General features: G+C 39.9%; 2 protein-coding genes across 20 annotated transcripts in view; one reads left to right on the top strand and one right to left on the bottom strand.

Moving 5' to 3' along the window:
- The first annotated feature begins 13 nt into the window (after positions 1–13).
- ROMO1 (reactive oxygen species modulator 1) lies at positions 14–1,613 on the top strand. Of its 4 annotated transcripts, none has more exons than XM_025398981.1 (3): positions 14–95; positions 271–401; positions 1,431–1,613. In XM_025398981.1, exons 2-3 carry the CDS (start codon positions 271–273, stop codon positions 1,537–1,539), a joined length of 240 nt encoding a protein of 79 aa, XP_025254766.1. In that variant the 5' UTR covers positions 14–95; the 3' UTR covers positions 1,540–1,613. The 4 variants fall into 4 exon arrangements, with proteins under 4 accessions (XP_025254766.1, XP_025254768.1, XP_025254770.1 ...); XM_025398983.1 differs by having other exon boundaries at positions 22–90; XM_025398985.1 differs by lacking the exon at positions 14–95 and adding an exon at positions 102–133.
- A 2,540-nt stretch (positions 1,614–4,153) lies between these two features.
- RBM39 (RNA binding motif protein 39) overlaps positions 4,154–16,405 on the bottom strand; it is a 42,281-nt gene continuing 30,029 nt past the window's right edge. For 13 of the 16 annotated variants that reach the window (XM_025398054.1, XM_025398052.1, XM_025398042.1 and 10 more), the window contains 7 exons: positions 15,506–15,710; positions 13,734–13,811; positions 10,040–10,090; positions 7,657–7,738; positions 5,767–5,872; positions 5,214–5,292; positions 4,154–5,126 (listed from right to left, as the gene is read on the bottom strand). In XM_025398054.1, coding sequence (XP_025253839.1) covers positions 5,026–5,126; positions 5,214–5,292; positions 5,767–5,872; positions 7,657–7,738; positions 10,040–10,090; positions 13,734–13,811; positions 15,506–15,710 — 702 coding nt within the window. In that variant the 3' untranslated portion in view covers positions 4,154–5,025. The remainder of the gene's footprint in view (positions 5,127–5,213; positions 5,293–5,766; positions 5,873–7,656; positions 7,739–10,039; positions 10,091–13,733; positions 13,812–15,505; positions 15,711–16,405) is intronic. The other 3 variants (XM_025398044.1, XM_025398050.1, XM_025398051.1) reach the window with 2 other exon arrangements.

Genomic DNA, 16,405 nt, shown 5'->3' with positions numbered 1-16,405 from the left:
CGATCCGGAAGCGATTCATCGGGCCTCGAGCGCCCTCCCCGTCGTTTTCCGGGAGAGACGTAGAGCTGAGCGACCGAGGCCGCGAGCTAGGTGAGGTAGGCGCAGGGCGACGCGGGGCCGAAACGCGAAGAGGGTGTTGGAGTCGGGCTACCCATGGATTTTCCTTCCCTGACTTCCCCCGAGCCCTTGGGCCCACTTCCCGCCTGCCGCCTCCGTCCCCGCCCGACTCTTGGGCCAGCGCCTGGGCCCACACTTTCCTATCCCCCGCAGATGCCGGTGGCCGTGGGTCCCTACGGACAGTCCCAGCCAAGCTGCTTCGACCGCGTCAAGATGGGCTTCGTGATGGGTTGCGCCGTGGGCATGGCGGCCGGGGCGCTCTTCGGCACCTTTTCCTGTCTCAGGTGAGGGGCGCGGGCGGTGATCTCTGGGTAGGACAACCAGATCTTCCGGCCCTACCCCATTCGGCCTGGAGCCTGAACACAGCCTCCTAATCCTTTAGACTTCCCTCTCTGTCCCATCGCGAGCCAGACTCATTCCAAACCACCTTCAATCTGAAAGGTCAGGTTGGAAGGGTCAATGCTTAAGAATTTGAGCTTTAGAGTCAAACTGCTTTCTGGCCCTTTTCTTACTGGTTCGGTGACTTTAGGCAAGTTGGAGACTGGGTTTCCTTAAGTGTAGAATGAAGACAGCGTCTACCTTATAGAGTTCTAAAAATTCGATCAGCACACTTTGCACAGAATCTGGCACATATTAAGTGCTCAGTAACTGGTTACTACTGTTGCTTTTATTTTTATTTCCAATTGCGCATGAGGAAAGAAACTTGTTCAGCGGTTTTACTATTCTGGATACAGGATACAACAGAGATAAAGCAGTCAAACTTTACACTCTGAAAGTCATTTTCACATTTAGGAGCTGTTATTGCTCTATCTCCAGATTGTAAATTACCATTTACCGAGCACTTACTCTATGTTAAGCACTGTGCTAAATCCTGTAGTTTTCAAAATCCTGTAAATAATGAGATGCCCATTTTACACTTCACACTATGTGTAAATTGCAGAGGTGGCTCTTGAACCCCAACGTTACTCCAAAATCATTAAGAAACTAAAAGATAGATGTCTTTATTGGGTCTTATTTAACCTGCAGGCAACACCAGTCCAAAAAACTGGTTTCTCTGCCTATGTATTTTACATTGCATCTGCTGCCTTCCACAAACTGAAGGCAGTTAATACGACATCCACCAGAATTCCCTGGAGACCCAGATGGATCTTTTTCCTTCTCATTACCTACCCCAGGTAGTAAGAGGTAATATCCAGTAAGTGGAAAATGAGATGTAGGGGTTGCTAGACTAGTGTTAGCAAAAAATTGGAAAGGAGCAGTTAATACTCTGTTATTTTTGTTACCAAATAGCCCCATCTTGGTTTCCTCCTCAGGATCGGAATGCGGGGTCGAGAGCTGATGGGCGGCATTGGGAAAACCATGATGCAGAGTGGCGGCACGTTTGGCACATTCATGGCCATTGGGATGGGCATCCGATGCTAACCATGGTTGCCCACTACATCTATCCCTTCCCATCCATCCCAGCCCACGTACTAATAAAAGAAAGTCTTTGAGTAGTCAGTGTTTTCTCTTTCATAAGGCCTGCCTCTTAATCCAGAATTGGAAAACGGGAGTGTCTAGTACTTTCCATAGACACTAGTCAACTAATTACTCAGTACAACTCTGTGCTTCTTACCACGATCACCATTTTAAAGGAGAAAAACTACTTTAAAAAACGGATTTATAAGCCAAAATTTCCTCAAGGTCACACATTGCATTATTTCCAAAGCATTGTTCATCCTGAGGTTGGTTGGTTGCTTGGTCGCCCAGGCTGGAGTGCAGTGCCATGATCTCAGCTCACCACAACTTCTGCCTCCTGCATTCAAGCGATTCTCCTCCCTCAGCCTCCTGAGTAGCTGTGATAACAGGCACACGCCACCATGCCCAGCTACATTTTGTATTCTTAGGCCGGGTGCGGTGGCTCACACCTGTAATCCCAGCACTTTGGGGGGCCGAGGCGGGCGGATCACAAGGTCAGGAGATGGAGACCATCCAGGCTAACACGGTGACACTCCATCTCTACTAAAAATACAAAAACTTAGCCGGGTGTGGTGGCACATGTCTGTAGTCCCAGCTACTCGGGAGGCTGAGGCAGGAAAATCGCTTGAACCCAGGAGGTAGAGGTTGCAGGGAGCTGTGATCGAGCCACTGCACTCCAGCCTGAGAGACAGAGCGAGAGTCCATCTCAAAACAAAAAAATTTGTATTCTTAGTAAAGATGGGGTTTCACTGTGTTGGCCAGGCTGGTCTCGAACTCTTGACCTTGTGATCCACCCGCCTCCGTCTCCTAGTGTTGGGATTACAGGCCTAAGACACCATGTCCGGCTCGAGGTTGTTCTTTAGATATACTTAGTGGCTTTATCAGAAAAAGCAAAACAATTTTTCCACTGTGAAAAAAATTAGAAACACCAGCCACTTCTGTAGCTTCTCAACTGGCTAAATTCCAGATGATTTTCTAACCAGTCATCAACCATCTCTATAGCTTGCCATCCACAAAACTTACTAGAGTTTGATGATAAAAAGCTTCTGTAGTGAGGCAACTGTCCATCTCACCTGCCTAGGCCACGCAGACCTTGGAGTTACTAACCTGCATTGCCCATTAAGCATTTCTTAAACAGAACTTTCAAAGATGGTAGTCACTGTTATTATAAAGATAAAAGAAACTAAATGAACACTTTGGAATACTGACAGGCAGGAGGAAATTAAGGACATTACCAGATTAGCTACAGATTTTCAAACCAGTGGGATGCTGACTCAGGAACTGACTGGACATCAAGTTTCACCCAAAATGACCCTTTTCCATGCACAACACTATTCAAGTTACTACACTCCAACCACATTTCCTCTGAACGTTATTTAAACACCAAATTTCATTCTGTGGTAGTGACTAAAGTTTGGCACAGATGAGATTAATCACTAAAGGCCATGTTTGCTGGTCCGGTTCTCTAGAAAGCAATGACACAGCAGATTTGTTTCCTGTCAAGACTTGGTTCAAGGAAAAAATTGATAGCAGGGGATACTTTGGAAAAAGAGCACACTGACAGAATGTCTCTGCCCCAAAGAACACTGCGGTCTAGTATTGAGAAATTTTCAATGAGGCCATGCACGGTGGCTCATGCCTGTAATCCCAGCACTTTGGGAGGCCAGGACAGGTGGATCACTTGAGATCAGTTTGAGACCAGCCTGGCTAACATGGCAAAAACCGTCTCTGCAAAAAATACAAAAATTAGCTGGGCACAATGGTGCACACCTGTCCCAGCTATTCAGGCGACTGAGGCGGGAGAATTGCTTGAACCTGGGAGATGGAGCCGAGATCACATCACTGCACTCCAACCTGGGCCAAAGAGGAAGACTCCGTCTCAAAAAGAAATTGAACTTTGGGAGTTTCCATTCAAATTAAATCACCAAAACAATGGAATGTCAAACAAAATGACTCGTATGAAATTCTGATGCTCCCCCAAACTCAAGCTCTTTAAATAAACTTAAGTCTGTAAAACTTGTGCTTCAATGCCAACAAAAAAAAAAGTTGAACAAATGAGGTAAGGAAATCAGTATTTGAAGGTAAATTAGGAGCAGCATTGCCTACTCATAAGATTTACCAGGATACAAACAGTTGAAGAGAATTGAGTATAAATGGTGATGGCTTACTTTCCACCTAGTATGAAAGCTGAAAACCCCTTAATGCAGTAATATATGCAGATATATCAATTTGGGAAACCAGTTTGAAGTTAAGCCATTTTGTTAAATATGTATTGTAAATAGTGAAACTTTTCTTCACAAATATGCCCAATGCAGGAGACCAAGAATGCCCAGGTTTTAAGGCCCGGCTGTTGGCTTTTCTTTTTTGTAAACCCCTCAGTTTTGATACATTCTTCTAAAATACACAGGGCTAGACTATAATGGCATAAAGGAATTCATGGGGGGCAACGTGAGGGCAAGTTTCCGCAGACTTGGCACATTTTCCCAAATGGCAAGTAATGAATTGCAACTAAAAGAACCTAATACTCTATTCTCAAATTTCTGTAACTTTAAAACATTTGAAAAATGAAGATTTCTTGTGGCCTTTTTAAGAGACTTTTATTTGAGTGGTTCTTACAAAGATTGTTGCAATATGAAAGTCATTTGTTTGATAGAAATATCAAGCTGTCTTGTCAAACACACTGAAGTAACCCAAAAATATATTTCAGAGCTCACAGAGCTTAAAAAGAGCAAAGATTATATGCAACCAGACAAAACCTATTTCTGCATTTCCTATTTCTTTCTCAGACTGCTTTGCTTACCAGACTCTCACTAAACATCTTCAGGAAATGCAGGGATCATTTTGTTTGGAATTTTAAGACACACCAGAACACATAGTATTTACAAAGAAACTTTTACAGATACATTAATTGAAAAGATACCATCAAGAAATATTGTAATTTTGAAATCTCCCTTTCTTGGCAATTAATCAGAATGCAAAATGAGATGCTACCAAACAGCCCTTTAGCTGTCTTGTATTTCCATACACTAGATGTGTATTTCAGAAACCTGCTCAACCATCAGCCAAATATCAACATTAGTGAAATGTGAAATGTAACTGCTGTGTAAAAAGTTAGGCTTCTGAAACAGTAAAAACATTACATCCCTGGTCTGCCTTTTTACAGAAAGCACATTTGTTCTCCTAGAGCTATTCCTATAGTTCATTAATTTTCTACATGAACATTTTAAAAGGCAGAACAAGAGAACAGTTTTGTATACAGTGGGATTTACTATTTAGGGAGAATGAGCACACTGCATTCCTGTTAACATTTTTATTTTTTCAAGGTAACAGGAAATTGTATACAAATGACAGTAGATCCTTGCCTCTTTATTTTTATCTAAATAAAAGATAACTCAAGATGAATTCTCAAGAAAGAAAAAAAGCTATATACATAAGGGACTATATCTTCCTTCATCGTCTACTTGGAACCAGTAGTTGTGTTGCTGTCATAGAATCAGGAAACAGGTTGTGGTAAGTTGGAAGAGGTACATACGCTGCTGTTATCATTTTACCTATTGAAAGAAACAGACATGTTGGGTTTAACGTCTTCATTTTAGAGTCCTAATAACAATGAATAAAAAAAATAAATTCAAACTCACCAGCAAACCACCTGCCATGCAATGCATTGACAGCAGCAATAGCTGCAGCAATTGATGGGCACTTCACATACACATTGCCCTAAAACACAGAAAAAAATGAAAAAAAGGTAAAGATGTTGCTGTATACAAAATAGACCCAAGTTAAGTTTATTCAAGTTGCCTGTAGAAACTTAGTGCTCTATAACCACAAAATGGTTTACCATAATTGTTCCACTGGCTAGTAAGTACACGCAGAATTTTATTGAAAAATGACTTATGCTCCCAAACTTGCCCTGTTTTATCTTTTCTCTATGATTTATATGCAGCCTAAGAATGAATCAAGATGCCAAGATTTCACAGCAAGCTTTGAGCATTACTAGAAACTCCTCCTCATACCCTGATCAAACTGTTACTGATTTTATTTTGGAGGGTTTATTTAGCCACTATATTAAAGCTACTTTCAGGTACACACACACAAAAACTATAATGGAAGACAGTGACCATAGCATGCACCACATGTGTGAAGACTAAGTAGAGACAAACAACCTAACATCATTTATAAAGATGAAAATACCTGAGCTGAATTTTTGTCAACATAAATATGAATAACTCCTCCATGTTTATTACATTCTTCAATCACATCATCCTTAATCTCTGTATCCCATCCAACTTCTTCTTCTCTGTAAGAAAGTATTAAGGACTCTTAAATACTATTGAAACAAACTATATATTTACAAATGTATCCAAAAAATTAAATATTCTATGAATTAAAAAAATACTTTGGAAAAAAAGCACACTGACAGAATGTCTCTTTCCCAAAGAATACTGCAGTCTGGTATTGAAAAATAAATTTTCAATGAGGCCGGGCATGGTGACTCATGCCTGTAATCCCAGCACTTTGGGAGGCCAAGGTGGGCAGATCACCAGAGGTCAGGAGTTTGAGACCAGCCTGGCCATCATGGAGAAATCCAGTCTCTACTGAAAATACAAAAATTAGCCAGGAGTGGTAGCAGGTGCCTGTAATCCCTGCTATTCTGGAGGCTGAGGCAGGATAATCGGTTGAGCCCAGGAGGCAGAGGTTGCAGTGAGCCAGTATCAAATCCCTGCACTCCAGCCTAGGTGACTCCGTCTCAAAAAACAAAAAAAGTTAAAAGGTATAGGGCTCTGGGGAAAATCAAAGCCAAATAAGATAGAAAACATTGATCCCAACCTAATTTTATGACTCCGCATAACCTGCAAGTGACTTTTAAATAGTTAAATGGGCCAGGCACAGCAGCTCATGCCTGTAATTCCAGCACTTTGGGAGGCTGAGGCTGGCATATCACTTGAGGTCAGGAGTTCAAGACCAGCCTGGCCAACATGGCAAAACCCTATCTCTACTATAAAGATATAAAAATCAGCCAGGCATCATGACACATGCCTGTAATCCCAGCACTTTCGGAGGCTGAAGCGAGCAGATCACTTAAGGTCAGGAGTTCGAGACCAGCCTGGCCGACATGGGAAAACCCTGTCTCTACTGAAAACACAAAAGTAGTTGGGCGTGGTGGTGTGCACCTGTAATCCCAGCTACTTGGAAGGCATGAGAATTGCTTGAACCTGGGAGATGGAGGTTGCACTGAGCTGAGATAAAGCCGGTGGCGCCACTGCACTCCAACCTGGAGTGAGACTATGGCTCCAACAAAAAAAGTTAAATACTTCAATGCTATCTATTAAACGATACTTACTACAAAAGTTTATCACCATTTTACAGATAAATTTGGTACTGGGAAAACAAAAGAATTCAAGACTCTTTGAATGAAACAGTCATACAACTGTCATTATATAAAATGTAACTTATCGAAATCGAAACAAATCTACATTTTGATTGGATGTACTATAATATAAATACAATATTTAAAACCAATGAGAAGAGTTAAAAAATAGCATTCTAATCACTACCTGGGCATAGTTACTAGCATTCTAATGCTAACAGTTATTAGTATCCTAATCACTAGCTAGGCATAGTTTCCACGCCTGTCTGAAAAATTATTTTAAAAGGATCAAAACTATGCAGTTTCAAATGAAATATGGAAATACCAGGCCGGGCACAGTGACTCACGCCTGTAATCCCAGCACTTTGGGAGACTGAGGTGGGCGGATCACATCAGGTTGGGAGTTTGAGACTGGTCTGACCAACATGGTGAAACCCCGTCTCTACTAAAACTACAAAATTAGCCGGGTGTCGTGGCGCATGCCTGTAATCCCAGCCACTCGGGAGGCTGAGGCAGGAGAACTGCTTGAACCCGGGAGGCGGAGGCTGCAGTAAGCCAAGATCGTGCCATTGCACTCCTGCCTGGGCAACAAGAGCGAAACTACATCTTAAAAAAAAAAAAAAAGAGAGAGAGAAATATATGGAAAATATATTTTCAAAACAACTCTATTAACACTTTGATAGGAAATATCAAGAATAAAGTCCATTACTTACGTTTGAGGGTTAAACATGTTAGAGAGTTGAAAACATTGTGTTGCAAGTGGCTGAACAGAGGCAGCTGCAGCTAAAGCTGAAGCTAAAAAAAGAGAGAGAAAAATTAGTTTCATGGAAAATGCATGAAAGTATCCCTCAAATACTTAAAGGAAACCAAAAACCCACCCCAAGCATGTAACTAGGATGTCATTGGAGTATTTTACTTTATTTAATACTGCTACTAAAGTATGTATCAGTAGCTTTTAGGTGCCAGAAAACTGAGGTAACCTAATACTTGAAACAGACATTCAGAATCCTATTTTTAACAGGGAAATTAAACTTTACGTGTTATCAAAATCAATTTGATTAGACAAAATCTCAATACCCGAATAAGAAGGGATAAAACAAAATCCTTGTGAAATGCCAAATAAATCTATATCCTTTCCTATCTCTCAGCTTTCTGCCCATGAAGTTTTTTAAATCTACAAACTGTAATTATAAAAGAATTAAAAGACATATAAAAATCATCCAAGTGGGCCGGGCGCGGTGGCTCTAGCCTGTAATCCCAGCACTTTGGGAGGCCGAGACGGGCGGATCATGAGGTCAGGAGATCGAGACCATCCTGGCTAACACGGTGAAACCCCGTCTCTATTAAATACAAAAAAACTAGCCGGGCGAGGTGGCGGGCGCCTGTAGTCCCAGCTACTTGGGAGGCTGAGGCCGGAGAATGGCGTGAACCCGGGAGGCGGAGCTTGCAGTGAGCTGAGATCCGGCCACTGCACTCCAGCCTGGGTGACAGAGCGAGACTCCGTCTCAAAAAAAAAAAAAAAAAAAAAAAAAAAAAAAAAAAAAAAAAAAAAAAATCATCCAAGTGTTTAAAGACAATGTCCTAGAAAAATAAATCCTATTATAACAATCCTATTAAGAAAAATAAATCCTATTCATAAATGTTTTAAAAATGATGCTTTAGCACAATAAAAGAACACTGAAAAGAGCAGCATATATGTGTAATATCCACTACTACCAAAACATACTGGGGTTTGAAGTTTAAAGAGCATTTTCCAAGACAGTTGCTCCAATGCTTTCACGTGATTTACAAAAATATTACCAGTAGCTGTTACAGAACTCACCGTAATCATATTATCTGACCAAATTTCATTCCAAAACATAATAACAACAAAGCTAAGGATAAAACAGTGCATTAGAAATTACGGTAATTAAAATAAACGATCACTTAAAGTATCAGAACTATTACACCGAGAAATTAGGGCTGTGCATAAAATATATCATAAAATGATGACTTTCTGGTAGCATTACAAGTACTTTAGCTTCTCTGTAATATACAAGTATTTTTTTCTTTTATAAAGTTTTATTTTAAACAAAATTTTAATGTAACATCAAATTCTACTGGAAAAGTTAGATTCAAGAGTGTATTATAACTATGCAAAAATGAAAATCACTGAATAGCTTACAGAAGATATGGAAGTATCCCTGAAAAAACTAGAAAGTCTAAACACAACTGAGGAAGACTTGATTCTTCCAGTTTCTCAAGTTTAGTATGATTATATACCATGAATACTAAAAAATATTAAGAAAATGTACTATACAAATATTCACGTTCAACCTAGATCAATGCAGAACACAGTAAATCTGGGAAAATCTTTTTAAAATCTCTTAACAAAACAGCACTGAGTAGAAGCATCTTGTTTGTGAAAAAATTTAATTATTGTCTATGATGGAACATGACATATCTTTCTCATAATCATTTCCCTAAACATTAAGCATACTCCTACAAAAGATACAAAACTTACATTAACAGCCAAATGCTCATGTCAAGCAACAGAGATTTAGTGATAACTAAAAACAAGAAATCATAGCCTACTTAATGAATGGTTTCTCTGAAATATGCTTGTAATTTAAGTTTGGATAAACCTCTTATTGCTTGGTACTGGCTTAAATAAATCACTGAGTACTATGTCTTAAGCAAAAAAAGGTGAGTTTTATAGCATGATTCGTAATTTTATACTGAGACAACTTCCAGATTCCACGTTCTAAAATACTTGCCTACTCGTTAACAAGAAAATACTTTATTTCCTGACTTCTATATGCAACTTATCAACACTCAGAACACACAGGCATAAAACAAAAACAAAGCTGAAAATTTTAAGCAAACTAAAGCAAAAAAAAAAAAATTGTTATTTTGATTTTTTTTTAAGTCCATTAATTTGGGTTAGGTCTTCTGAAATATAGACAGATTACTATGAATATACCACTATGTGCCATTGTGTCAAAATTCAGTCCAAATTACTGGTATAAAAATGTGACAATAAATACAGAAAACTGTCTTACTACATTTAATTCTATTTCAAAGACAAAAATAAAAAATAGAAACACTTCAACTCACCTTCAGTCTGCTGGGAAAGTCTTGTTTGCAAATCTATAACAAAAGAGAATTCTACAGCTCAGTGCAGGAACAATGAAGAGCCTCAACTAACAGGGTAAATGTCAGGAAAGCATTAATAAAAGAGGACTACAACAGCAGGGTTTATTGAAATGTACTTAGTAAAACCTGGCAGCAAAACCTCCTTCCCCATTCCTCATTGACAAGGCTTTGGGGCCTTTTTTCTTCCCCCTATTATCCTGGGAAACTTACTTTTCCCTCTCTTTTCCTAGACTAAACTACTCTTCCATATCTCAAGTGAATTCCACTACACTACTATACAGCTGGGAATAATGGGAAATGGGGAAAGGGAAGCACACCGGTCAGAAAATGACTGAAAAACCCTGATCTTGAGAATTCAATTCCAAGTACTTGGGAAATACAAGTATTTATATTTTTAGAGGCCATAGTACTTAACACTTTAAAAGGATATTGTAAAATTGTAAATAGTGCACATAAAAAAGCTGTAACAGTTTCAATTATTTCCCAATTTAGGAAGAACATCACCATTGGGAAACATACCATTCCAAAAGTATGTATATATTATTTTTTAAGGACTTTTCAAAGATTTAACTTGTCAAATCTAGCCCATAATGGGTCAACTTTATTAATGATTTCCTGGCCTAGTGTAAAAATTTAGCAAGGCAGGCATAAAAATTTCTGGAGTTTTCTTACAAGCTATGAAGTTTAGGAAAATCAATCAGTATTAAAAATAAGAGGGATGTGACCAATATATTTTCTCATATAATCGTTAGATTTCTACAGTGGATGCCATCTTAAAGCTGCTACAGAGTGCAACAGTGGCAAGTCTGAAGATTAAGTCTGCCACAGTGCTATAATGCTCTCCTGAAGTTCTTTTGATAGAAATATACAACATTAAAATTTTGATTCAGTAACCTAATTTTCAATAAAATCTGATTCAATTTCAACACTTTATTACCACATATACGGGTTTCTTGCTGGGGAGAGAAAACGATCATAAAACATGGGCAAAAAAGTACCGGGATGTGCAGCCCAAGTTGTATCAGGATAAAATACCTGGGTCCCAGGTGCTCAAAATTGGCATCTCAGGGAGCTGAAGAAATGTAACTGGTGTATACTGAAGGAACTTGAAGACATGACCATGTGAACAGTGTCAGTAAACTTTAAATAATAACACAATTTGTCTTTTTTTTCCTAAAATGGGAAAAAATGTATAGATATCAGAAATCCATGCTATTTTGTCTATCAACCCAATCTTAATTTCAAAAATGATTTGTCATATCATTTGGACAAAGTAAAAAATAAAGCATGGGTTTCATAAAGATAAAGACTCTAACCTATCTTAGAAAGGGCCTATCAAACTGGCAAAATAAAATAATGTGGATATAGTGATGATCCACCCCTGGTTTCACCCAATAGCTTTAAAAGACTTAGGGGACAAGGGCCTCAAACACAGTGAACACTCAACAATTTTATTTCAACAGGTTATATGTAGTATTTTAATGACCACCATCTGGAGAAAAACATCCAGTTACACAGATATTCACCTAAAACATGAGTGTTATTTAATGCAGAAGAAATTTATAGTAAGTCTAATAAAACAGAATGATCTTTAAAATCATCTCTACCACCAGCACTAAAAAAGAGAATATAACAAGATACATAGACAAAGGGTAGGGACTATTATCAGGAATCCATATGGAGTTTTAGGATTTTAGCTGCCTACATTCAAACAATCTTAATATAAACTACATGATAAGAAAGAACCCGAGAGGTACAGTCATACATAATAAAATAATGGCTGACGGTAGAACTGGTATTTAACAGAGGATAATCTTCAGTTAACTGAAGATATTCAGAGCAAATGAAGGTATCTGATACAGCATCCAGGGTGTAACAGTAATTGTCTATAAATGACCCCTTTTTGTCACTGTATCAATTCCCTGAAGGCTGGAACAAATCTTTCACCACCCTTTAGTGGAATACCTAGAACAGGAACTAAAAATTTTCTGAATTGTCAAAGAACAATATGAACAACGGGAAGCAAAATAGGTAAACAGTTTTCTGGTTTAAAAAAAAAAAACAAAAAACTTTTAAACTGCAATAATAGGGTATAATTCTCTAAGTAATGAATTTAGTATCAATTAGAGCAAGTAGCAATCGACAATTATTCACTATAAAGGATCAAATAGCTAACACTATAAACTGAAAATATGTATTAATCCAATGGAATAACTTAAGGAGGGATCAAATGACTGCTAAATACACAAATGCCTTAGTGGTTGATTCTTCTTATAAGTATAAACTGGCATCGTTGTCAGAAATTCTAGGGAGTAACTGCTTGTCAAATTTCAAGATAAGTCATACAATTTGATAGAAAGGAAATGAAACCAAAGGCAGGTTTTCTAAAGGTACTCACACACTTAAGAACATCCACTAAGAAGGCAAAGCAGTGAAAAAATAAATGTAAAAACAGAAATGATCTTCTACTTTAATTGAATATTGAGCCTTCAATTTTGAAGAAAGTCATGAAGCAACCACAGGACCTCTCCATACATTCAGATGCAGTACTACCAGGGTCTAAAATGTATCTTCTGAGTTACAGTCTCACTTCGTATATAAGGTCAAAAGACCAGCCAGGTAAGGCTGCTCATGCCTGTAGCCCAGGATTTTGGAGGCTGAGGCAGGCGGGTCTCTACACTACAAGGTTCCTCTTATAATGTTCTAAAGGCATGTCTTTGACATTTCAAAATTAAATCCTATCCTATCTCCTAGATTTGGGTCAATGTAGAAGTTACAGGTAATTAAGGCATGAGGGCCCAACGCAGTGGCTCACATCTGTAATCCCAGCACTTTGGGAGGCCAAGGCGGGCAGATCACTTGAGGTAAGGCGTTCAAGACCAGCCTGGACAACGTGGTGAAACCCAATCTCTACTAAAAATATCCCTGCTACTCGGGAGGCTGAGGCACAAGAATTGCTTGAACCCAAGAGGTGGAGGTTGCAGTGAGCCGAGACTGCACCACTGCACTCCAGCCTGGGCAACAGAGCAAGTCAACTGTCATAAAAAAAAACAATAAAAAATAAATTTAAAAAGGTGGGAAGAGGCGCGCGGGGGAATGAGTGTTTTATAAACTAAATCCCTTTTTACACAATTATAAAAATGTCAATTCACCCTTCTTTTCCTGTTGTGTCCAAAACCTCCATCTCCCAATTCATGATCTTAAATTTGTATGTACTATTAAGAAAAATAACTGTCTTTACACTCTTACTACTACAATAGTTTTAAGTAAAGCTTTTTTAAATGCCTCTGGTATTTTCTGAATTCGAATATTACAACAAATATTTTTTCGATCAAACAATATAGACCTTGTAGTATTCAACAAAAGTGATATATTTTAAAATATATCACTTAATCTAATTTAAAATATATTATGTCAATGAGTTTCAACTAAAAACTGGGGTGCAGGGTTTAAAATTGTCCTGACAGCTCATTTTGATGCATGGTTAATTCTAGCCTACATCTCCACTTCCTTAAATAGAAGACTAGAAACTAACAGGTTATAAGTACTTGATGAATTGAATTCTCAGTAAGTCCTTTTGAATGTAAAAATTTGGAAAATTTTCGAATTAGATGAAAAAACAATGATTTAAAATTAGAAAAGATTCAATTCCTACCTGCCACAGCACCAAATGCCAAAGAGCCACTCATCTGTAGCGCTTGCTGTGCTGCTGGTGGAATCTGCAAACCTGTACCTGTAAAAGAATAGTCTTAAAGTTCTTACTATGTTGAGAGCAGAGAAACGAAGTTTCCTGGATGGTTAATATCATGACCACTTCACTAAAACAAACTGCAAGGAGGGCCGAGTGTGGTGGTTTATGCCTGTTATCTTAGCTAGCACTCAGGGAGGTGGTTCACTTAGAGATAGAGATCAACCTGGGCAACAACTGTGAAACTCCATCTCTCTCTCTATATATATATATTTTTTGAGATGGACTATCACTCTTGTTGCACAGGCTGGAGTGCAATGGCGCAGTCCCAGCTCACTGCAACCTCCCCCTCCCAGGTTCAAGTGATTCTCCTGCCTCAGGCTCCTGAGTAGCTGAGATTACAGGCATGCGCCACCATGCCCACTTAATTTTGTATTTTTAGTAGAGACAGGGTTTCTCCATGCTGGTCAGGCTGGTCTCAAACTCCTGACCTCAGGCAATCCACCTGCCACGGCCTCGCAAAGTGCTGGGATTACAGTTGTGAGCCACTGCACCCGGCAGAAACCCCATGTCTTAAAAACAACCAACGAGGCCGGGCGCGGTGGCTCACGCCTGTAATCCCAGCACTTTGGGAGGCCGAGACGGGCGGATCACAAGGTCAGGAGATCGAGACCACGGTGAAACCCCGTCTCTACTAAAAATACAAAAAATTAGCCGGGCGCGGTGGCGGGTGCCCGTAGTCCCAGCTACTCAGGAGGCTGAGGCAGGAGAATGGCATGAATCCGGGAGGCGGAGCTTGCAGTGAGCCGAGATCGCGCCACTGCACTCCAGCCTGGGCGACACAGCGAGACTCTGTCTCAAAAAAAAAAACAAAAAAAAAAAAAACAAAAAAAACCCAACCAACCAACCAACCACAAAAACAACAAAAAAAAAAAACAGAAATTAGCCACAACAACAACAACAACAACAACAACAAAAAACAGAAATTAGCCAGCCACGGTGGTGGTGGTTTACTACTGTTAGTCCCAGCTATTTAGAGGTTAGGGTGGGAGGACTTCAGCCAAAGAGGCAGAGGTTGCAGTGAGCCAGAATCGCACAACTGCACTCCAAATTGGGCAACAGAGCTAGACCTTGCATCAAAAAATAAGAAATTACGCCGGGCGCGGTGGCTCAAGCCTGTAATCCCAGCACTTTGGGAGGCCGAGACGGGCGGATCACGAGGTCAGGAGTTCGAGACCATCCTGGCTAACACGGTGAAACCCCGTCTCTACTAAAAAATACGAAAAACTAGCCGGGCGAGGTGGCGGGCGCCTGTAGTCCCGGCTACTCGGGAGGCTGAGGCAGGAGAATGGCGTAAAAACCCGGGAGGCGGAGCTTGCAGTGAGCTGAGATCCGGCCACTGCACTCCAGCCTGGGCGACACAGCGAGACTCCGTCTCAAAAAAAAAAAAAAAATAAGAAATTACAAAAAGAAAAACTTGTAATATCCTAAGTATGACATGTAAACACTACATAAAGGAAGTCTTGCAAATTATGCTGTGGCGTTCAAAACACGTTAATATAGATTTCCACACATTAATACAAGGCACATCATCTATAAAATAACATGCAGTGTGCCCAAGAATAACGCCAACTACAAAATAAGATAAAATCTTTTTCCACTTCTTAGTTTGCATGGCTACCTTTCTTTTCCATTACAATACCTACAGTAAATCATTCGTAGTAGCAAGGAACACTTACCCTCTGCAAGTCTTGCCATTAACTGAAGACGACCAGTTGTTCCCAAATCAATTCCAGTCCTTTCCAGTTCATCACTGTCCAAAAATGAACTAGCACTCGAAGCATCAGTACGTTCAGTAACATGACCAACTTTCATTGGCCTTCCTGCTAGTTCAAATCCATTAAGTTGTTCCAAAGCCTTTTTGGCACATTCTGAATCAGAAAACTATACGATGGGGAAGGCGGGGACAGGAGACAGTGTTTTAGTTTTTAAAATATAAACTGTACTTTAAAATACAAATTTATTTTTAGTATATTCAATAATTACTCCTGAATACGAAGGTAGAATTTTCAACTGGTAAGTAGCAAACATAACACACATGAAGACGACACAAGCAAATTAAATTAGGCTTGTTGATGCGGTAGTTTACATAGAAGATATTACCAGTAATGACAGCTTTATATTTGAGAACATGGGATCATGGTTAGAAAATGTGAAAACTGGCCGGGCGCGGTGGCTCAAGCCTGTAATCCCAGCACTTTGGGAGGCCGAGACGGGCGGATCACGAGGTCAGGAGATCGAGACCATCCTGGCTAACACGGTGAAACCCTGTCTCTACTAAAAAATACAAAAAACTAGCCGGGCGAGGTGGCGGGAGCCTGTAGTCCCAGCTACTCGGGAGGCTGAGGCAGGAGAATGGCGGGAACCCGGGAGGCGGAGCTTGCAGTGAGCTGAGACCCGGCCACAGCACTCCAGCCTGGGTGACAGAGCAAGACTCCGTCTCAAAAAAAAAAAAAAAAAAAAACAAAAAAAAACAAAAAAAAAAAGAAAATGTGAAAACTGGCTGGGTGCAGTGGCTCCCACCTGTAATCTCAGCACTTTGGGAGGCCGAGGCAGGCAGAACACCTGAGGTAGAATTT

Source organism: Theropithecus gelada, chromosome 10 (genome assembly GCF_003255815.1).
Source record: "Theropithecus gelada isolate Dixy chromosome 10, Tgel_1.0, whole genome shotgun sequence".
Taxonomy (NCBI): Eukaryota; Metazoa; Chordata; class Mammalia; order Primates; family Cercopithecidae; genus Theropithecus; species Theropithecus gelada.
The sequence above is the reverse complement of the archived record's forward strand: the minus strand, read 5'-3'. Positions and strand labels throughout refer to the sequence as shown.